The sequence below is a fragment of the Archocentrus centrarchus genome, chromosome 23 (assembly GCF_007364275.1).
Source record: "Archocentrus centrarchus isolate MPI-CPG fArcCen1 chromosome 23, fArcCen1, whole genome shotgun sequence".
Lineage (NCBI taxonomy): Eukaryota > Metazoa > Chordata > Actinopteri > Cichliformes > Cichlidae > Archocentrus > Archocentrus centrarchus.
In genome coordinates this window covers 10,568,896-10,592,213 of record NC_044368.1, presented here as the reverse complement: position 1 = coordinate 10,592,213, position 23,318 = coordinate 10,568,896, and the positions used below count along the sequence as shown (strand labels likewise).

The 23,318-nt window shown below is 40.0% G+C and overlaps 1 protein-coding gene across 1 annotated transcript; it reads left to right on the top strand.

Moving 5' to 3' along the window:
• tspan11 (tetraspanin 11) lies at positions 1-16,634 on the top strand. Its single transcript, XM_030720164.1, has 8 exons — positions 1-129; positions 3,908-4,015; positions 5,971-6,162; positions 8,362-8,436; positions 10,933-11,037; positions 11,444-11,602; positions 12,714-12,800; positions 16,163-16,634. Exons 2-8 carry the CDS (start codon positions 3,929-3,931, stop codon positions 16,220-16,222), a joined length of 765 nt encoding a protein of 254 aa, XP_030576024.1. The 5' UTR covers positions 1-129; positions 3,908-3,928; the 3' UTR covers positions 16,223-16,634.
• Positions 16,635-23,318: the final 6,684 nt, after the last annotated feature.

Here is a 23,318-nt window from a genome sequence, read left to right as displayed (position 1 = left end):
TCGGACACCCTGAAAGCAACAAGCTTGACTGGACCGGACAAAACGCCCACTGCTGCAGTGGCGTACACTCTGAATAGACGGATATCAGGGAAACGAGGTCCGTTTTTTTCCGCGCTAAACGTTGGTCTGGTGAGTATGCGGTCAGTTATAAGATGAAACCAATGGTTTGTCGATCGAACTGTGAGACAATTTATTTAAACTTTAAACTTTGTCCTGCGCATCAGCGACGCAGGTGGGATATGTTTCCCTCAGGATTTTCAGGACGCCTGTCTTGAAGAAGAGAGGGGGGGGGGGGGGGGGGGGGGGGGGGGAGTTGTTCTTCACTGGCAAAGGACATATAGTCTGTGTCTTTATTCGTAGCTTGTGATGCAGGAGTACACCAGCAGTGAGCAAAGTCTAAATTACCCGAGGCAGGGCAGTAGCGCATTTTATTTAAAAAACAGGGGGAACCGTGTTCGTTTCTTCTTAATTCATCTGGACAGGCGGTCATTAAAGAGCAGGGGAGGCCTTATTAACGAAGACTTTACGCTTAGTTTAGGTGCTTTGAAATCTCATTTAATCATATTTAATAGTATGCTGTAGGCACGAACACAGCTGAGGGGGAAACTTCGTCGCGGTTGTATTTACAGGGGCGGTTACAGTATCTTTTTAAATGTGGGGTCACAGGGGGAACCAGGAAGGAAGAGGTGGGCATGGGGAATCAGAAGATTCAGTGGGGAATACTACTTTGAAAATTATTTTAGAAATAAAAATAGGGAACCTTCCCAGGCTCTGTGACAATGTCTGTACCCCAGTACAAATTGTATTACATTAAAAGTGAAGCTGCACAGGAATCTGGAATTATATTAAACACCTAAATATAGCTAAAAACTATTGAAAAGTGTTAATTATAAGTTAACTTTAAAGATCACTAATAGCTCTTTTAAATTATATATTTGTTTGACCCATTAAGAAGTGTCATCAAAAAGGACAAACTGTGACCCAAAAAAACAACTTATCCTCTCTCTCTCTTTTTTTTTTTAAATAAAAAAAGAGACTTTGGTCATAAAAGATGATAATTTAAACAATTCAGGCCTACCTAGGTGTTATTTGTGCAAAACACATAACCCCTCTGGAACTTGAAGAGTTTAAGTTAAATTTTTTATTGGATTAGGCCAGGGGTCGGCAACCCACGGCTCATCCAGGCTTAATCTGCGGCTCTGTGTGGCTCGCGAAAGTAAATTATAAGTATCCAATTGAAGTGCATTTTATTTTTGTCAGTTCAGTTTTTGTTGTAGTATTAAATTGGAACATTATTGTGATCTTGAAATATTAAAATAAAATCATTTTATTTATCTATTTATTTATTTTCGTTTCTCAATATATGCGTCACTCGCGGTAGCCGCTACCGGCTTCCGGTAGTATTTGCGGCTCTCACTGTTTTGTTTTCTGTGGAAACCGGGTTCAAATGGCTCTTTCTGGATTACAGGTTGCCGACCCTTGGTATTGGCAGTGTGGCAATAGAACTTATGAGAATTTTCACATGCAGACAGACAGCTACTCACATTCACACTTACGGCCAATTTGTTGTCACCAATTAACCTTACATGCATGTCTTTGGACTGTGGGAGGAAGCTGGCCTCAAGGCCCCCAGCCAGCTGGTGGATTTGAACCCAGGACCTTCTTGCTATGACCACCAGACTGCTGTGCTGCCTAAGTTAATATATAATTTGTGAAATAAAATCAGTCAGTCAGCAGCTCAGTGGTCACTAAGAACATCACTGACCACACATTTTGGATGTGGCTGAACCGCACAGGGCTGGATTTAAAAAACCTGCAGCTTTTATCTCCACGGAGGACATTGTGGTTCAAAGGCACTCACCTGTGCTGTTCTCTTCTTTGGAGCTTATACACCCTGCTCACTCTGTCCATTATCTCCACATCTGCCGCCTCATTCTTCTTCTCTTCTTTATCAGACTTCTCCACCACTGCTCTCTTCTCCCTCATTGACATCTCTTCCTCTTCACCTGAAGTCTCTTCTCCTGAAAAAAGATGAGAAAACTAACATAAACATGTATAAATTGCTTATTTTCTTAGATTGTTACAGTTAGTTATTACAACTAATTAGGCACATATTCCTCCCCTGTCTTTAGACAGCTGATAGATAGCCAGTTATAACTGCAACAGCAGCTGCTTTTAAGCTAACGTATTCCAGGACCATGATTTAGGCTTGAGTTTAGTATTTTAGTAAAAAAAAACACATTTTCTCTGTGATAAAGTTTGACATTTAGACATTGCACATTTAAACATTGTGTGAGAGTTTATTCGGTAAGGCTGACGTTGCCTCCACTTTAAAGACAGCTGATAACACTGGCAAAAATAACAGCGCTTATTGACAGAAACCTTCAGGATATCCTCAATGACTTACCTCAGTATCACTGTCTTAAGTCAGAAGTGAGCTTCCTTTACTTATTGATCTGTTTTAGATTCCTTTCAGAAAGTTTTACAGCCTCCTCCAGAGTAAATACCCAGTAAACAGAAATCTGACATTTTGCACAGCAGAGGAAGAATGTTTAATATTTGTTTCAGTAAAATGATTCAAATTGCATGGTAAAAATCATCATAATTAAAGTACTTTTCAAATGAAACTAGTGTTTGAGCACATAAATTAATCAGGAAAGTGTTTACTGGGGTCACAAAGCAAGACAGTCTTTTTGCAACCACAGAAGTCGCCCCCTGCTGGCCAAAAAAAGAAAAGACGGCATGTTGTAGCTTCTGCGCTGGCTTCGCTTATCAGACCTGGAAGCTGCTCTCAGCTTTAATACTAAGGGCCCATTCCAGAATCATATGCATTATATTAATCAATAATAATTATTGACTCAGCAACTCAACAAGATATAATTTTCTTGTTGTGCTGCTGAGTAGCATATGATATATAGAATAATTTATTAATACATTTGAATGAATTATTAATAAATTAAACCTGCAAGGTAACTACTTACCAGAGATTCAAAAAAAATATTGATGCATGAACCCCTATAGACACACGGCTACTTTTTCATCAGTATTATGTTTTCTTTTCTTACTCTTCATAATATACTTTTCATTGAAATGCTTCATACAGTTTTTCTCCCCCTTCCCGGCCATACAGATGGTAGACAGAATATCTCAAAGCCTGGCTGAACAAAGCTGAAATTTTATTTATGTTAAGCTATTAGAGGTCATTTTTCCTTTCTTTTTCCCCTCTTTATTTGTAGACAAGCCCACCCTTTAACAAGCTTACTAGCTTGCTTATTTACCATATTCATTTTCATTGCTAACAGATGATTTATTCATCGCTGTTCCTCTCAGATCTACACCTACAGTGATGTGTGTATTATTCCTGGGCTGGCAGATACAAAACCTGCACCATTTCCTTTTATGCTCTGTCCACAGAAGAATGCTGTTTAGATCAATTGTGTACAGTAGGTCTAAGTGCTTTCCACACCACTCGCCTTTTATTCACAGGACCCAAGCTATAAGCTCAATTAATGATTCACAAGGATGTTTATGGTCTGTTGAGTGCTAATGATAATTCAAAGATGTGGTTTGTGATACAATAATAGCATATTATATTGGGAACTTGGCTGCTGTATTATAAAACAACCAGTAAGATGTAGTGTAGTGAGAAATCTGGGACTTGGATAAGTATAAATGTGAGAACAATACTTTATTTAACTTTATTTTTGTGTGAAGAAACTGCAAATGCTAAAAAAAAAAATGGCTTGACGTTACTACTAAATACATCACTGTTGTTGTGAAGTTGAAAAGGCAGCTGTACATCTAAAGAAACATATACTAAGATTTGTTATTGTGATGGATTTTTTTTTTTTCAGCAGTAATTTGCAGCAAAATGTAAAATTCCCAATAAACAAATCTGCACTTTCAGATCTGAACTGAAGGCAGGAAGATGTCAGCGGGTTACAAAGATGACCAGAACGATTGGCTGACGGTGTGCCTCAAGTACCTGCTCTTTGTTTTCAACTTTCTCTTCTGGGTAAGTGACTCGTAATCCTTTCAAGCTGCACAACAGTAACTAAATTTTGCATTTCACCTCCCTTGTGAATTGCAGCATCATTGACAGTAATAACTCGTGTTTTCTCATAGACACAGTTATCCACTGTAAAAGCATCTGGGTTCCTTTAAAAGTGCTGGTTTAGACATGTCATAGAAAGAGCCACATAAAAACAGGAAGAGGATTAAGGAAAGTTTTAAGTCTCTGAAGGCTGAGCTGTGGACTGAGTTCAAAGTGAGTCATAGATTATTTAGGGCTTGTCAGTGTACTCTGGCCAAACAGTGTATCAAACCTGCTCTCTGGCACCACACTTTATGCTGCTGTAGCTCTCTGCTAAAGCTCTACTCTCCTACAGCACCACTGCAGAGTGCCTGAGTTTACAGAGTCAAAAAGAAGATTTTGAGTAGAGTGACGGATCCATAAGTGGGAGAGGTTAAAAAGAGAAAGGGGATCAAGCTTTAGCTTCAGGCCTCAGTTAATGCCCTGTCATCAGCTAACAACTCGTCTCTTGAGGAAAAATTGTATCACTTTCCTCTGAAGGCCACAGGCTGTCCTCCATCTCACAACACTTTTTTTTTTTTTTTTTAAGAGGACATTTTTGTCCACCCGTACACAGATTAATCATAGGAGCAGGAACAGTGCATACTGTGCCAGGACAAACTGGCATTGCCTATTTCTGGTTTCAGTTTCGTAATACCGTGGTTTTAAAGTAAAGCGCGTCATCAAGGAGTTTCTCATTTGTCACAGTTTTTCACAGTGCTGTTATTGACAACCATCAAAAATACAGTAGAAATATCAACAGGAGATATTATTAGTTAAAGCAAACTTAACTAATATTTGACAGATGCTCCTAACATAAGCCATGAGAGGCTGATGTGGTTAAAGCATGCTTGCTTTGTGAAAGGTAGATTTTAGAGATCATTCACAGTCCATTCATAATTGGTATATGGTAATTGATGCACGAAATATTATTTTTTTTATTTTTCGCATTCAGGTAGAACAGTTTAACATTAAACCACATAAACATTCAGTTAAAGCTGTTATATCTGCAAAGGGTGGGCCGACATCATATTAAATCCTATGGGTTACTCAAGTAATGTGAGTAGTATCACTCGAGTTCATATCCGGGTGAAGGCAGATGAGTTAATGCCTTTGGAAATATAATGTTTGAGAACAATATTGTGATGGCCTACTTTAAAACACTGTAAAAATGTAATTCAGCGGAATTTGTTAAAGAATTGTTTTTGCAGTGTTAAAGTGAGAGAAGCGTGATTTCCTTCTGGTTTCTATAGCTATGCTCCTTAGTTGGATACTGTATGCGGTGTTGTGAATAAGAGTCCTTCCTTCTGACGGGAAGGGATGGGAGGATGAAGAGAGACCCCCCCTCAGGCATTTCCTATTTGCCCCTCTGTGAAACTCACGAGATGAAAAAAAGATCAGGAAGCCACCCTGGGTCATTTATTATGGATTGTTTGTAAGGAAGTGGTCATTATGCCCTGACTTGACTGCTGAAGTCTCACTGCTCCTGTTGGTCGTTATGCATGGCCACTTTTCTCTGTCTCTTATTCTGTTTCCTCTCTCCTTTTCTAGCCTCCTTTATGCACTCTTCCTCTGTTCTAGTTTCAGTTTTTTTTTTTCTTTTTTTTGTAAGTGTGACTCATCTAAAAGCATTGAGTTCACTTTGCACTTTGTCTCTTCCTGCCCTGAAAAGTGTTATACTTGAATGTTACAGTACTGGTGTTTTGTCATTCTTCAAGAATAAACTGACATGGCACTCTGTTAAATTCTGTTAAGTTTCATATCTCATGCTTTTTTTTTTGTGTGTCTTTTTTTTAATGAAACCTTGTGCGACACTCATCATTTTCCTTTACCTTTTAGTCAGATATCTTTTATTGACACTCTTACTTTTTCTCTACTTCTCTCAATTCTTTTCCCAGATGGGCGGAGCTGCTGTTTTGGGCGTGGGAGTCTGGACGCTGGTGGCTAAGAGCGACTACTTGAGCCTGCTGGCCTCCAGCACTTTTGCTGTGTCAGCATACATCCTCATCCTGGCTGGCAGCCTAGTGGTAGTTACAGGCTTTTTGGGCTGTTGTGCAGTCATCCGGGAGCAGAGAAGCTGCCTATCCACGGTGAGATGGAACAGACAACAGACTGACGGGGGGGTGGGGGTGTCTCTGCATTACTTTGCAGTTGTAAAGGTGTCAATAGATCACACAGGATTCAATGCACAGTATGTGATTAAAATTATATGTAGCTTATGACTCCTAAGGATGAAGTCAAAAATGTTTATCCTTTTATTAAAGTGACTAAAGATCATTAATGTAGCCTTTAAGCAATATACAGTAGCAGTGTTTTATTTTTTCATACATCCAAGGCAATGAGTCCATATTTTAGTGGACAGTCAGACAATTGTTTTTGTTGAAAGGTCGCTTCCTGCTAACCACCTAGCTCTGCCATTTCCCATCACGTGTTTCCCTTCCTAGCAGGCAGTCGAGGTCTTTTTGGCATCCCTGGTCATTATTCAGCTGCATCTCCAAATAGTCTCTTGTCTTGCGGTCTGATGGACTCTAAGCCACCACGCCAAACTCTGAGGTTGCAGAGGCTGTTGCAGTCCAAAACCGTTAATTTGGACTCTGGTGAAGAAAGAATGGAATCATTTCGTTAAGAAAGTGTGGGTGTGCTTGCCTCCTTGTTGCGCACAGCAGTCCCACACTGGCACAAATACAATCTAATTCAGTGGGAAACATGGCAAAAGATAAATAATAACTTATGTAATAACAGTCCTGGCAATCTACTGGTCCTAGATCGTCTACCCTGAGAAGCTAGATGCTCACTCACATGTACACGAATGCAGTAACATGTAATGGCGCTCATCCATGCAACACCCGGTCTGAGTTCTATCGCTAGATGCTGGCGAATGACTCTGACGGGGCCCTTGCTGTCCTCATTATTTTACAGAGACAGGACCCAGTGGGAGAGAGGCAGGCAGGAGGTGAACGTTCTCTGCCGCAGGGCTATTTATAGGTCTGTCTATCTACTGGTGATGGATGGAGGAACAGGAGAGAGAAAGGGCCTTGCAGGAGTGAAGAGGTGGATGTGTAGAGGAAATGGAATCTGTGGTGCAGTTTGGTTCAGCTGCATTTTTAGTGCTATTTATAGATTTGTTTGGGGAGAGTAATGAGTGACGCTAGCATGTACAGTAAGTGTTGTGTGCATAAAGAAGTGTGAAGTTGGCATTTTGTGTGGGTAGCAAGCACACAGAGACTAAAGTGCTTTTTTTTCCCCAATCTTGTAACCAAGAGAGACACAGAACAGGCTGGGTTTGTGCTCAGCATCATTACTGCGATAGCTGCAAAAATAAAAGAGAACATCTGTTTAAGTGTGTTAAATATTTCTTCCTTGCAGCTGTTTATCATCAATAGTTTTGCAGTCACTTTTGTTTAATGCATCAAGTGGGTGGTGCAATAGCATCTGTGTCTTTATACTGGGTTTGAGTGAAGCAGCGCTGACGCTTGAGTTACGCTGTTGCTCGCTCTGTGACAGCTGGTCCCTATTAGGTGTGTGTTTGTATGTGTGTTTGCATTATGTGGAATGGGCCGTGCTTTGATGGGTGTACAAACCATTTGATGAACAATGAAAAGTTGTTATTTAAGTGTGGGGAAAGCTGTAGTTTTGATCTTGTTCATTTTGCAGCAGTCTATCAAAGTACTCTGTGTGGGCAATCAGTTTGCTACACCGTTTACATAACATGCATTTCAGTACATACAATGGTGCTTGCCATTAAGAGTGATGCTCACAATTAAAGCCTCTGTCATAAAGCCATTTTTATATTTTAGTGCTGCACCAATCTGAATCCTTTTTATTTGTTGTTTTCCAGGGGAATACTAAACCCAGTATTTGAGGACAGTGCTCAAATACTGTGCTGGTGGTTAATATTTAAATCATCTTAATAAATTATTTTTTTATTTTTCCAAGATCATTTCTGAAGTCAGTTATGATAAATAGGGAAACTGTTTTCTAGTAATGCGGGGAGCTCTGTAAAGATGCCCAGGAGAAACGGGATTCCACAGCCTGTCAAATTGCTTTCTGGTTGTCTCATTTCATGCAGCACTGCCATCTGTGTTTGAAGTGACAGATGCAGCGCCGTGACAGTTGATGTAAGTTTATATTGAGCCATCACAAGTGTGAGCAACTTGAGTTAGCAATGAGATACTTCAGGCGACTCCTGAGCTAATGACTCTGAATCTGAAACGTCTGGAAGAATTTAAGTCTTTAGTCCAATTTACTGAAATTCTTTCCTCTCTCTCTGTCCTGTTTCTCATCCACAGTATTTCATCTTCCTCCTGCTGATCTTCTTGATTGAACTTGTGGCTGGAGTACTAGCTTATGTATACTACCAGAGGGTAAGTGATCACTTCTTTTTGGTTTACCCATACTTGATTGGTGCTCTGCAGCGATGAGCCAAGCTGCACTTTGTCTTTGTTGAAGTAACTGCAACAGTTAACCTGTGTAAACACTTATGTTGAAAAATTGGTGTTAAAAAAACTGCTATCCAGAAAACCGTCATCAAACTAATCTGTTGGGATGTCTCTCATATTAAATCATTACAGTTTTGATAGCAGATAGACTGCTAGATACAGGAATTATTGCTGGTTCGCTGAATGTTAAAGGTAATTACTTTTTGGGTTTCAGTTGTACACAAGATGTTTTTTTTTTTTTGTTTTTTTTCCCCTTCTGGGTAGACATCAAAGAGCAGGATTTTTGCAAAGCAGATAAAGTTTAGGAAGAAAAATTTGAACATTCAGATGTCGAGATGTCAGTAAGGAAATGGGGCAGAGGCTAAAAATAAACGGAACTGATTTTTATTTATTTTTTGTGCCCTAGCTTGGCATTTGGAGCATCTTTCAGGCCCACCTTTCACTAGGCTGCATTTCGTTAGCGTGCAGTTCTGCTGCTGCCACTGCACGTTTCTGATTGTTCCCTGTTTATGATGGCGCTGAAGCAACATTAATGGTTAACTCCACCGTAATTGCAACTTATCAGTCACGCTGTCAATGCCTTGCAACTGGGAGAGGTAACAGGAAAATCATTTACTCTGACACATCACAAAGAGGGAGAAGTTTGCCTTCAGGGCTTTGTAGCAGCTTTGGAAGTCAGGTGAGGCAGTATAAAAAAGCAAAAAAAAAAAAAAAAAATTGATATAATTTGATAAAATTTGATTTATATTCACAAAATTTTAAAAACATTTTGCATGGTATATCATGATGTCATCAGTGTTGCCTAGCAACCACCTGCCAGTGGGTTAAAGTGACCCATTTACAGTGTTTGTGCACCTGTAACGTCTTAGAAAAGCATCTGTCATTTTAATTTCACAACAGTAATAACTAATTTATATCCACTAAATCTGAATTATGCATGATATATTATGAAGTCATAATGTTGCCTGGCAACCACCTACCAGTGGGCTAAAATGACCCATTTCCAGCCTTTAATGATACTAAAACATGGGCGTCTAGTAAGGTGTCAAACGAGACTTTTATTTAAAACAACAACAAAAAAAAAACAAAGTTAAAAAAAAAATTATATTAAAGCACTTGGTTATCTTAGGCGAAGTTCTAACCAGGCCCCAACCTTGCTTCACGTGTGGGATCAGACAAAGTCGGGCATGCTCAGGGTGGTGTGGCTGTAAACCCTGTCCTATGATAGACCTCGTCTCTCACCCTATGACAGCTGGGATGGACGGATGCACGGCTGGCATTAAAATCATTTTCAGTTTTCAGGCATAGTATGATTAGGTTTAGGCAACAAAACTACTTTTTTTTTTTTTTGTGTGTGAAAGAAGGTTAAAATGGTCTATTTCACAACATTAACCACCTGTCAGAAAGCATTTCTGCAAGAAGGCCCTAAAGGCAAACTTCCTCTGTCAAGTCTCTTCACTTATATCGTTTGCAGCGATGATCCTTTAATTAATTTATATTTTGCAGGAGCAACACCAACAGGGCGATATTAGATTGTGCTGCTGCCGATGGCTAACTACCATTTTAGAATTCAGCTGTGCTTTAACCATCGCTACAATCTAACTGCAGTTAGATTGTAGGGCAGCGGGTTATACTTCCTTTCACGAAGAAGGGAAAGAAAATGAATTAAGACTACTACAACTATTATTATTATAAATATACTGTTAACATAAAAAAGTCAAGTTTTTATAAAAATAAGTACATTGAACTCAGTGATGTAACAACCAGAAGGGGCCATTCAAGTGAGAATGTGGGACTGAGCAGGATTAAAGGCTTTCTAAAGCAGAGTCCTCAGAGACCCTCCTTTGATAACCTGGCTCTCTGGAGTTTATCTAACACACAGTTCTTAGTGCTTAGTTATCTCCCAGACATCTGCCTGTCAATCAGCTTCCGTCAGCTGGGACTGCATAGAGCATCATGTTATCTGCGGGCAGATTTATTATACTATAAGATGGATGGAAGAGAAGTCACTTTAAATATAAGGGTTTGCATTGTCTCCCCCTGTTTCCTGCCTTGTGTGCGCATGGGAAAATGTATATAAAAGTCTATATTTCTAGTCATTTTTTTTTTCAAAGTATCTTATCTGTCTTCTCTGTCAGAGAGATCCCAAATGCTACCAGTCTATCATGCCGTTATCCTCTCCCTCACTTCAACACTCACGTTTTATAGTTTTTGCTCCTACACTTTTTTTGCATTGCTGTTCTGTGTATTTTTGTTGCCTGTGTAATCATAGATTAAGCAGCCTGTGGGGTGGGACAGGTAATTTTGTTTTCACCCTAAAATTATACTCCCACCCCCACAGCCTTCCAACTTTCTCTGTTTCAGTCACACTGTTTCTCACTATGTATGCCTGCTGTCTCTCACTTTGTTCCTCATTTCCAGCTGAGTGAGGAGCTGAAGCAGCATCTCAACTACACTATGACAGAGAACTACGCTCAGCCAGGGAAGGAGGCAATCACATTAGCTGTTGACAGTCTACAACAGGATGTATGAAATATATTTACAAACTCCTCTGGTGTTCAGTTTCTGTGATTATATTGTGCCCTCTTCAGCAAGCATGCTTAAGTATACTTGTACTTGTTATAAATTAATTTGATAGATGAAGCTGAAAATTATGCTGACATGTAGTAGAAGAAGAAATCGCTCTGTGCATTTCATCAGGGCTTAGACGGAGCATCGTTCCAAAGATGACGAGTGAAACAGCTGGAGCTAAAGTAGTCCCTGAGAGGAAAATTACTGCCACTCCTTTATGTTGTAAAAATATATACAGTCTCTTGATGCTAGGAATTTGTTTGCGCTGTATAATACATTAAACCACTTTCTAATCAGAATGAGGAATGTGTTCTCACACTGAAAAGTGAAAGTCTTCACTTTCCTTTTTCTGCCTCTCCAGTTCAAATGCTGCGGCAGCAACAACTCCCATGATTGGACTCTGAGCAGGTACATTGTGTCAGGGCAAGCAGAAGACAGGGTAGTACCTGACAGCTGCTGTAAGACCATCACACCTCACTGTGGCAAGAGAGACCACCCCTCCAACATCTACAAAGTGGAGGTCAGTGGAGCACACGCTTCTGGCAAGATGACAGCAATTCTATTCAGCCTGACTATTAGGCAGCCGTGACACAGAATATTTTAGTTTCTACTGTATGCTGTGGGTTATATATTGTACAGTGATCTCTTATACAGTTTTGTGGAAAGTAGTGCCCCCTAGCTATATCCCTGACAGAGATATAAATATCAAAGGAGTGCTTTTGCAATCAAAGATGAGTGATAATAGCTCAAAGACAGAAAAAAACAGATGGAAGCACTGAGTGTACTAATAACTATGTGTAGGCAGCAATCAAAGTAATTCAGTGTTATTCAGTTGTCCAGGGTGATTTCTTATCTTCACAGCCCATTGTTTTTTTTTTTCCAGTTCATGCCATGTTTGAAGAAATTAAACAGATGCTTAATTCACTTCTGGCCTGTTGTAGTCAAACCTTTTCCAAACATCTGAGGCTGATCTTTCATCTCCTGAAATTAAACGCATCCATCCACTTTCCTAACTGCTGCTGGGTTGCCACGTTGGCATTCAGGTTTACATCTACAGCCAATTTAGAATCACCAGTTATTCTAACATGCGTGTTTTTGGGGGGGAGGAACCTGGAGCACCCAGAGGAAAGTCACAGGCTGAAGATGCAAGCTTCACACAGAAAGTGCCCCAGTTAATCAGGAGGAGGTTTGAACCAGGAACCTTCTTGCTTTGAGGCAACAGTACTAACTAGTGCACCTCTGTGCAAGCCCTGCAATTAAGTGGAGTGAGTCACAAAAAATGGCAAAAACAAAAACCCACTGTAAACTTTCTTCTGATAGAATAAGCTCTCTGAAAAATGAATAAAAGATGAGGTTTTGAATGCTTATCCACGCTGCACAGGGGACGCTCTTCCGCCTCCTTGTGTCAAACCATTCAGTTTCCCCTCTTATCCTTCACAATGCACTACCTGCATCATGTGCAAAGACATAAGCATGAAGACATATCCTGAGAGTTAAAAAAACCCCACACATTTCCTGAAGGATATCTTGTTGCTTGCCGAAGCAGTTTAAAATTTAGCCGTGCAGAAATGCAGGCAAAGGAAGCTTTGGTGTCTTGTTTGTAATAAAACTTTGAACTTTTTACTCGGTAGGGTGGCTGCATCACTAAGCTGGAAAAGTTCCTGGCAGATCACCTGTTGGTTATCGGTGCAGTGGGGATAGGTGTAGCCTGTCTGCAGGTAAGTAATATTATATAATATCCAACTCAGATGATAAGTGAAGAAGCAGAATGCATTTCTACTACTGCTCTCCTACTGTGTTCTCCCTGTAAACTGTGCTTTATACAAACCCAGTTGTCATTAGCAATGAGAAGCTGCTTTTACCTTTTGTGAACAGAATGCTGTCCTATTGTTGAATAAAAAAAAAAAAATACACAAAAAACTTTCCATTACTGAATGTACCCTGGCAGGTCAGCAGCCTCTAAATGGACACTTCTTTTCATCTCATCCAAGTCTTTCTGTCATCATTATATGATTTTTTTTTTTTTTTGTCCTTATACTTATTCAGTATAGCTCGGTCTATGATGGGCTTTTAAGTGTTGCAAAGCCCAAGGATAGGTACTCTTTTTTTTTTTTTTTTTTTTTTTTTTCTAGACTAATCACCCTGTCTTACTGTAGCTGCGGACCTCCCTTTATATTAACTTTAGGGAAACTAAGACCAAACAAATCTCCACTTATTCTTTTCAGGGGTAATTGTAAGACTGACAAGTCCACCACTTTGCATTCGGCTCAGTTTTAATTAGGCACCAGGGGACTGAGAATAAAGACATGCGGCCGGGATTTCGCTGCCATAATTATAAAGACGGTAAACAGCAGAAGATGAGATGACCAGCAATCTCTGTGATGCTTACCGCTATTGATAAAGGGAGTTTAAGCTTAGAGCTTTTCATTAGCTGAGGTGGTAATATAAAGACTTTTTTATAACCACCAAATGATCTGAAGGGCCTATGTTGAACATCCAAATGAGGTGGTGAATATATTGAGTACAGGATCTACATGGCGTAATTTTATCACTTCTCACTCAGATATTTGCGTTCTTTTGGACTGTCGGCTCACTTTATGTCTCATCTCTGTCAAATGTTCAGTCTGTCTTAATGTCTGTGTGCACTAATCTGTCTCTGGTGTGTTGTATGTGTTATAACTCTGTGTGTCTGTTTGGTATCACTATAGTTGGCCGGGGCACTCTTGACAGCCTGCTTTATCTATCTGCTCTATAAAGAAGAAGAAGAGGACTTTGGTGCATTGTAATTTGGCTCTAGAGCGCTGGTGGTTGAATTTAATGGCGAGGCAAGGTTGGAGGGCATTGTGGATCTTTCATATTTGACTGCCTATTTGTCTTTGCGCGGCTTCCTGCTTTCTGTTAAATGTGAGACCTGCTGTCTGCATGTGCGCTGGATTAACATGTTTAATTTATTGTGAAGCATGCAGGGACTTTGCATTTGGCTGCATTTTACAGTTCGTTGCCGTGCATGTTGTGATAATGTGCTGCTGTGGCTGATAAGGATGTGACAGCTCATTCAAACGCAGGATAGCACAGCTGACTTGCTTTTTAAGTGTGCTTTGGTTCACAGGGTCACGATCTGGAATTCATACAATACCACTTCTGTCTATAAAGCATCTGTGTTGACAGGAAGAGGGCAAAAAGACCATAGGGAAATGTGTATTTACAGTATCTACCAAGGTTTTGCTGTGTATCCCTTCAATTCAAAGCTTAATATGAGGCTTCACTGTAGGTGTGGGTGAGGATATAATTGACTTGCTTACCTTCAATAGACTGCTTTTAAAAATTACAAAAATTAACAGAATCTCTGCTGCGCTTATTACACCTATTTATTTATTATACTGACACCTTCTATTACATTACTGCTCAGAAAAAAAGCATTAGTGTTGTTGCTATAGTTACTTCCCGTCTATTTTAGACTGGGCTTTCATGAGCATTATTAAATAGGGAGTTGTTTGGGGTGCCCAGATATGTGTTTTTAGCCATCCCACGAGATGGCATGTTTCTCTAATGAATTTACTTTTTAACACTGTTTGTTGCTTTGTCTTTAGCATCTTCTGAAATGACGCCTTAAGGAAACTAACAAGACTGTGGCTTTTTTTTTTTTTTTCTCACCTCATGTAATCATTTTCTCAGCCAAAATGACTGCATCTTCTATCCTTCTATGTAACTGTCACTGATGGTTGAGAAGGGAGGAGGAAAAAAAAAAAAAAACAATCTCACTCAAGGAGAAATTATGAGTCAATATTAATTTCTGACTTTCTTGGTAAGGCTTTCTCTGGAGGCTTTTAGAGAGTCAAAGATGGAATCTGGACACTTGCCTATTTAGCCATCAAGCTCGTAAGCCTGACAGCTTTGATCAGATCCGGCTTCTCTGATTTTACTTTGTTTTTAGACTTTTTTGCATATTGATGTGCAGAAGTGCTCTTACAGTTGTTAATTCCTTATTAGGGATGCACTGATGGTGTAATTCCAGGCTGAGAAGGATGTTTTAAAGTAACCTTTTCAGCTCAGAAAAGATGTTAATATGCTTCATCATGCCATGTTCAAGTGTTTAAGAAGCACGTAATTGATGTGACATGTAGTCTGTGGGTAGGCCAGTAGCAGTCAGTGGTGGGGGGGGGGGGGGGGGGGGGGGGGGGGGGGTGTCCCTTTTTCTTACGGTTCTCACACCAATGTAAGAGATAGCAGCATGTTTTTAAATGTCAAAAGATTCATTTGAAATATTAGTACGACTGTTGTGGTCTCTCTTCCCTTAATGCAAGAACACAAGTTGAAGCATGCAGTGATATTTTTGAACACCCTTTTTGACTCCACATTCTAGAGGTGGGCATTATTTACAGTATTGGCATTAATATCAGCTGATAAATTAAAATTTAAAAAGTAAAGAAGAGATGAGAGAAACACCTTCCAACCGCGTTATGAGTCTTGGTGTATAGTTCGTCCAGCTCTCTGCAACTTCCCTGTTGGCAACACATGTTTGGAGCGCCACAAATCCAACAACCAGCTGATTTAAGCTGGGCATAAATAAAGTGTGCATAACAAATGTGTGTGAAATTGGTTTGTTTTGTGTGTTTAGGGGGGTAAAAAAAAAGTTGGCCAATATTTTAAAATATTGTCATTTTTATGTATTAGTTGGGCTCTGCCACATTTCAGGAACTAAGCATTATTCTCTCTCAATGTTTCTAATATTTCTAAATTAGCCTAATTTAGTCTAACTGGAATTCATTTTAGTTCTGGGGCCTTTTGCCATGGGGGGGAAAAAACACTATATGGAGACATACGTGCATGAATCTGCTTTTTTCACCCCACCCAGCTTCATATTGTTTCTATTTATGGAAGTCTGTGCACACACGTGTTGGTGAAATATTGGCTGCTTGACTCCTGACGTTCCCCCAGTGACCAGCTTCATATTTTCCAGCCGTCTCTAACCTCTTCACCTTTAAACCTTCTCTGCCCCACAGTCAATAGCATTCAAGCTTCCTGCAGTCCTCCATGGTGACTGAGCTGCACTCTTTGACCTAACACTTCCTGTTTTCAGATCTGTGGAATGGTGTTCACCTGCTGCTTGTACAGAAAGATCAAGATGGACCCTTACTGAGCACAACACGGCCCCTGCACACCACCTTCAACAGATGGAGCATGACTTGCTGACATCTAACCAACCTCTAAATCCCTGCATTGTGACCTGACGATCCAAGCCTTGCATACATATAACTTTTGGACACACCTTCTAATTCAGTGTTTATTATTTAAAAATTGTCAGCATTGTAGATTATTATTAGATACAAAGTATGAAGAAATACATATGGAATTATTTAGTAAACAAAAAAGGTTACTAAATATGTTTTGTATTTTAGATTCTACAAAGTAGGGCACCTCTTGTTTAGATGACAGCTTTGCACGTCTTGGCATTTTCTCAGGTAGTCACCTGGAATGGCTTTCAGTTAGCAGCTGTGCCTTTTCAAGAGTTAATTTCTTGAATTTGTGTTTGAGACCATCAGTTGTGTTGTGCAGAGGTTGAGCTGGTATACAGTGAATAGCCCTATTTGAATAATGTTCTGATCCATATTATGGCAAGAACTACTCGACTAAGTAAAGATAAACAGTCCATCATTACTTTAAGAAATTAAGGTCATTTTAAGGTCATTTTCAAATAAAATTGAATTGAATTAAATTTTGAAAATCCCTTTTAGACTTTGAAAGTATCCTCAAGTGCAGCCGCAAAGACCATCAAACATTACGATGAAACTGGCTCTCATCAGGACCGCCCCAGGTTAGGAAGACCAAGAGTTTCCTCTGTTGCAGAGGATCAGTTCATTAGTTACCAGCCTCAGAAACTGCAAGTTAACAGCACCCCAGATAAGAGCCCACCTAAATGCTTCACAGAGTTCAAGTAGCACACACATCTCAACATCAACTTTTGAGAGAAGACTGTGTGAATCTGGACTTTATGGTCAAATTGCTGCAAAGAAGCCACTTCTGAGGAAGAACAACAAGAGGAAGAGAATGGCTTGGGCAAAGGAACACAAGGAATGGACATTAGACCAGTAGAAATCTGTCCTTTGGTCTGATGAATCCTTTGTAAGATGCACAAAACATGAGCGGATGGTTCCTACTGTACATGCGTAGTTCCCACCATGAAGTATGGAGGGGGGAGTGTGATGGTATGGGGGTGCTTTGCTGGAGACACTGTTGGTGATTTATTAAAATCCAAGTCACACTTAACCAGCATGGCTACCACAGCGTTCTGCAGCGACATGCCATCCGATCTGGTGTGCGTTTAGTGGGACCATCATTTTATTTTTTTTTCAATAGGAAAATGACCCCAAACACACCTCCAGGCTATGTAAGGGCGATTTGACCAAGAAAGAGGGTGATGGAGTGTTGCGGCAGATGACCTGGCCTCCACGATCACCTGATTTAAACCCAATCGAGATGGTTTGGGATGAGTTGGACCGCGGCGTGAAGGCAAAGCAGCCAACATGTGCTCAGCACCTCTGGGAACTCCTTCAAGACTGTTGGAAAATCATTTCAGGTGATTACCTCATGAAGCTGATTGAGAGAATGCCAAGAGTGTGCACAGCTGGTTTGGTTTGTTTAACACTTTAAAGTTTACTACACGATTCCTTATGTGTTCTTTCATAGTCTGGATGACTTCAGTATTAATTTACAGTGTAGGGGAAAAAAAAAAAACATTGAATGAGAAGGTGTGTTCAGACTTCTGACTTTACATTACAAAACAAAACAAACAGGCTCATCTTGTATGTTATGGTAAAAGCTTAGATTCAGGCTCATGAGTTGCTGTTGTCTGTCTGTAATCTAGGGTTACAAGAGCCTGTGTCTGGTCACATCATACCTGGATGTTTTTGCATGTTTAAATTTGAACATGACTCAACAAAAAAAAAAAAAAGGGAAAGAATTTGTTTGGCATTCTATGCAACTCACGAGGGTGCAAATTTAGTTTTATATAAGAGTGTTTTGGCAATTCCAAGTTAAATACACTGAGAAAGAGTACAAACAAGAAAAGTGATGTGTGTGTGGTTGTACTGTTTGTAAACACAATGTGCCTCTTACATAATTCTACTGGTAAATAATTATGTATAAATTCAGTGCCTGAAGTCTTTAAAGTAATCTGACAATACACTGTGATAAACTGCAGAAAAATGAAAATAGTTCATGTTTATATTTGTAGCTTTGTCTTTGTAACAGTTGCACTACATGCTGCCTGGATGATGGTAACTTGGCAGTACTGGTAATAATCATATGTACGGCTACAAAAATGAAAACCATTTATGAATGATTATTTTCTAGAGAGGCTGCTGAATCTCTGCGTTTATAGCTCCATCTAGTGGTCAGCACAGGTAACAGTTATAGTGGCTTGATGCCTGATTTGCAGGTAGTAATTTTAACAATTCATCTTTTGGAATTTTAAGCAGTGATTCTCAAACCTTTTTTTTTCCTGACATGTCTCACTTCAGAAGCCAAAAAAAAGATTTTATCTATTAACAGTAAAAAAAAAAAAATTGTGGTGGTATTATGTCTGTGTAGATTCTCAGTCATCCAGGTCATAGTAGTCTCTGGAGCTTGAAAAGGGCAACTGGACTTCACAAACGAATGGCACAACATAGAAGAGCCACCTCGACAGGACAAGATTCAGCAGTACATCTGCATCTGAAGGAAAAAGGGCACTCTTTTGAGGATGCCAATGTTCACATTTTGGACAGGGAAAACAGATGGTTTGAAAGAGGAGTGAAAGAAGCCATCTATGTCCACTGTGAACAACCATCATTGAACAGAGGAGGTGGATTACGTCACCAACTTTCCCCCGCTTACAGTGCTGTCCTGAGCTCCCTTCCCAGACGTCTCAACCCCCATTCACACCTTTGTTCCAGTGACCTCAATAGGCCACAGGAAACAATGGAGCGGAGTCCTAAATTGGTTTCAACTGAAACCACTGATTAAATATGACCCACGCCCCCTTCACACCTGGGCACATGTGTTCACGCACATGATCAATAGAGGGTCATAACCACCTCCAGGGGACTACGCCCACAGGGGTTTAAATACCTGGGTCTCTCCACCTTTTGGTTGAGAACTGAAGAAGCCTTTCGGATGAGAGGTGAAACGTCTTCAAGAAACAAAAAGAAGTCCAGTCGCCTTTTTCAAGCTCCAGAGACTGTGGTGGTATTAGCAAACATCTGTTTTTTTTTCTCATAAAAGCTGGTGCTTGTTTCATGTTGTTACATTCATGCCCCCCCAATAACAGCTCTGTGCCCCACCAGAGGGGCTCATCTTACAGTTTTGAGAATCACTGCTTTACAGTAATGAATGTGTCTGATCTGTGAATGAAATTAAACAAGGGCCTTCCTGTATTTGCTGCCTATTGTATACCTTGCTAACCTCTTCTTCCTTGATGCTGTTGTATAGCCACTAGACTGCAGAAGTTTTAATTGCTAAACAGTAGAAAATAACTCTCTGTAAAGGGATTTGTGTATAACTGTAGCAATTGCAAGGATATCTTAATCATTTCTCATAAAATGTGTTCAGATATTTCAGTCATAGTTATAAACCAAGACAATCTGACCAGACTAATAATACACAAACAGCAATGTAACCGTAGCCACAGCTTGTCGTTGCCAGAAAGTTGAACTTTTATTTCATCTGTCCAATGAACATTGTCCCAGAACTCTTGTGGAATATCCAGCTGGTCTTCAGAAATATTTTTATAGGCTCTGCCTGCTTTATGAATCATTATAATGTCTTTTCCCGCCCTCCAAGGACCTTTTGAAAGTTGTCAAAATTTAAAGGAATGGCATCTCTGCAACTGAAACTTCTTTTCTCATGGCCTTAAGTGCAACACCTGACTCCAAGGAATGGACAAGTCATGAGCAGAGGGTCATTTGCTTTCTCAAGCCTGAAGTAGTTACTGTAGCACTTCCATTAAATTAGATCATGGTTGTGTAGAATTTTGTCGTAGATGGTGATGATAAATGAGTGGAGAAATCCTGGAAATTTCAATATTTCACAAACTTTTTCTTCCAGTGGTGTATTGTTTTCCTGATTAAAATGATGAATTATGCTAACGTATGTAACTGGTTGATATTATAATGGTATGACACTGGCATGTGCTTCAACTACTGACTGCTTTATTCCAAATATGGCATCTGAAATTCATAAATAAATGTTTAAATATTGCATTAAAAACTGGATTGTATTCATGAAAGACACATGTTACGGCTTTTTTAGACAGATGTCTCTGATGCCATGATTGCAGCTTGATATTGCACTAGTTGATGGGCTCATGATCATGGGGGCTATTATGACAGGTGGCTAATTTATTTATCTTGTCCCAGAGAAATCTATTTTTGCAGCATGTATTTTAATACAGTAGCATACAGAATATCTGAGGAAAATGTAAAACACCACTAGAGGGAGACAAAGGTTTTCCATATGAAGAGATGCAAACTTGCACCTTTTACAGTAAATGCTGACCTGACTGGAGCCGGTTGGTTTTGCCATATGTTCAGAGTGACTACTCACACATCAGTGGATACTCCTACCTGACTGACTTATAGTATTTGCAGGGATTGTTTTGACAGGCCCTCAGAAATCTGCCAAGTTGGAACTAACACGTTTGATGTGAACTGCAGGTCCCGTGCGTTAGTCACTGATTGAATTGCGAACTCTGATATCCGTGAGAACTAAACACTGCTCGGCTACTTACTGTAACAGATGAGCAGCAACGCGATTGAATTTATTCGTGTTGTAAATGCATCACTTGTCTGTTTGTCACAAATGGTGCCTGCTGATTATACACAAGTCAAATTCACTTTACTCTTCGATTAATCTTCTCATTATGGGATTACAGCCATGGTTCTGTCCTGTTTTATAGTTTTTGTATGTAATGTATGCATTGCCGTGTAGTAGCATGCATAAAATAAACAGTCAAAAAAAATCTTGGAAGATAATGTGAGCTGGAAGGACATCTCACTTTGTGGCTATCCATGTTATTGTGTAATGTGTGGGCTTCATTAAGAGGGCATTGGGAAAGCTTTTGTTTCTTGTGGGGTCTTCCACAATTCCACATCGGAAAATCTCGTAGTGTTCCCAGCTGAAACCGCATTTATTCATGGTGCAGCACTTGTGCAGTTCTGTGTGGTTTTAGGCTATTGTTGAGGGAAAATCTCCATATATTCGAGCGTTGTGCCATGCACATAGGATATTTGGGCATTATTGTTTGTGCTATATTGCTGCCATATGCTCAAGCTCTTTGTCTTTGAGGCACCAGCTTTCCCTTTTCTCTTTGTTGCCCTGCTCCAGATTACTCACAAGACGCTATGCCGGTTCGGAGCGATCTATCATTGTCACCCATTTAGAAAAAAGTTTTTAAAAGAGTTTGGATGTTCTCCAGCATTTGGACTTAAGCGAGCCTATAGAAACTGTCAGTCCCTTTGTCTTCATCAACTATAGGAGGGTGGCTCTCATTTCCTGCACATGTCACACATGCTACAATGTAGAGACACTGACAAGACAGAAACGCACGCACGCACAAAACTGAGAGGCTATACACATTAGCATGCGGTCTACACCCTTTGCCAGGAGACACCCATGAGGGAGAATTGGGAGCAGCTGGAGATCCACCACTCCCCATGTGTTGAGGCCTCTTTGCATCACAAGCACAAATACGCATTGCTTATATCCTCCACTCCCATCGCAGTCTAGCCGTAGGGATGATATTTCAGCAGGACGTCTTAAAGTTACCTAAGAACACATGTTGCAGAGTGTGTTTGCATGTGCACAGGTAACACACTGAAATACTGGCCGTGCTGCTCAAAGAAGAGTACATGTAACCTCGCAAATCAGCCTGATAGCACACATTTAACATTTCTTTGTATGTAAGGTATTTGTTAAGTTCCCATAAAACCAAATATTCTGGTACAACAGCTTTTGCCTCAAGAAGAGCACCTGTGTTCAATATGTGCAGAAGTACTTAGTTGTTGTAATTAAATGCTGTAGTGCTTTTAGCATAATAGATGTATGCTGAACATTTTGTGTTTGGTGTAAAATGCCTGAAGATGCACAGTTTTGGATAATAAGTTTTTTTTGTTTTTTGTTTTTTTACTGAAGTAAAACTGAGATTGTGTTTATGCCCAAGGCCTGGATTTTGAAGATTTTCAAGTTAAGACTATCACATTAAGAGACTTCCAAAAAGGTGGGTCAGGGGATCCAAACATGCATGGATCCAAACAAATTGATTACCAAAAAGCTATTTAGCTGAAAGATTAGCATATCTTGGCATAGTGTGCAGTATGTCCTTAAGAAAACTGGACAAGTGGTGGACAAAAGAAGAAGTGGCAGGCTTCAAAAACTATCTATGAAGAGTATCTGAAAGCCATTTCCTTCAGAAATAGGCAAAAACACAGCAAAGACCTGACAGATGCATCTGACCTTCAGTTGATCCACCTACTGAAATGGTCTCAGCAGAAGGGTGACTGTCAAGAAGCCATTCTTGAGTGAAACCGAGAGAAAAGGCTGAGGGATGCCACATTACACAAGAACTGGACTGAAAATTGGTGGCAGCAGGTCTTCTGGAGTGAATCCAAATTTTTTCTTCATCAATATATGTGGAGGAGGTCAGGAGAGGGGTACAACAATGAGTGTCTTCAGCCATCTGTAAAACACAGTGGAGGATCTGTCATGGTTTGAGGCTGCATTTCAGCCAATGGTGTTGGAGATCTTATTGAAACTGATGGAATTATGAATGAAGAAACATACCGTCAGATTTTGATCCACCATGCAAAGCATCTGATTGCAATGCTGAAAAATGAAGCTGCTGCCAATGATCCCAAACACACTGTTAATACAGTAAAAGCATACCTGGACAGAAAAACACACAATAGGACATTTTCAGTCATGGATTGGCCTCCCCAGAGTTGGAACTCAACATTATTGAAGCAGTGTGGGATCATTTTGACAGAGAACAGAACAAAAGTCAGCCAGCACCCAAACTGAGAGCTCACCAATTAGTAGATGGAACAGTGCAATTACATTCATGAATCACAGTTTCTGTTATGAACTATAGAAACTAAAGTATAAGTGATTGCAGTTCCTGTTTAGTCCAGCTCAAAACCAATTCTGTGTCAGGTTTGGTTTCTAAATCTGCACTGACCTTCATACTGTGACTCACCTCGCAG

Excerpts from the sequence above, each read along its gene's own strand:
- tspan11 (XM_030720164.1), top strand. The coding sequence starts at position 3,929 with ATGTCAGCGGGTTACAAAGATGACCAGAACGATTGGCTGACGGTGTGC. Across the intron at positions 4,016-5,970 it reads TTTTCAACTTTCTCTTCTGG|ATGGGCGGAGCTGCTGTTTT; the intron begins GTAAGTGACTCG and ends TTCTTTTCCCAG. Across the intron at positions 6,163-8,361 it reads AGAGAAGCTGCCTATCCACG|TATTTCATCTTCCTCCTGCT; the intron begins GTGAGATGGAAC and ends TCTCATCCACAG.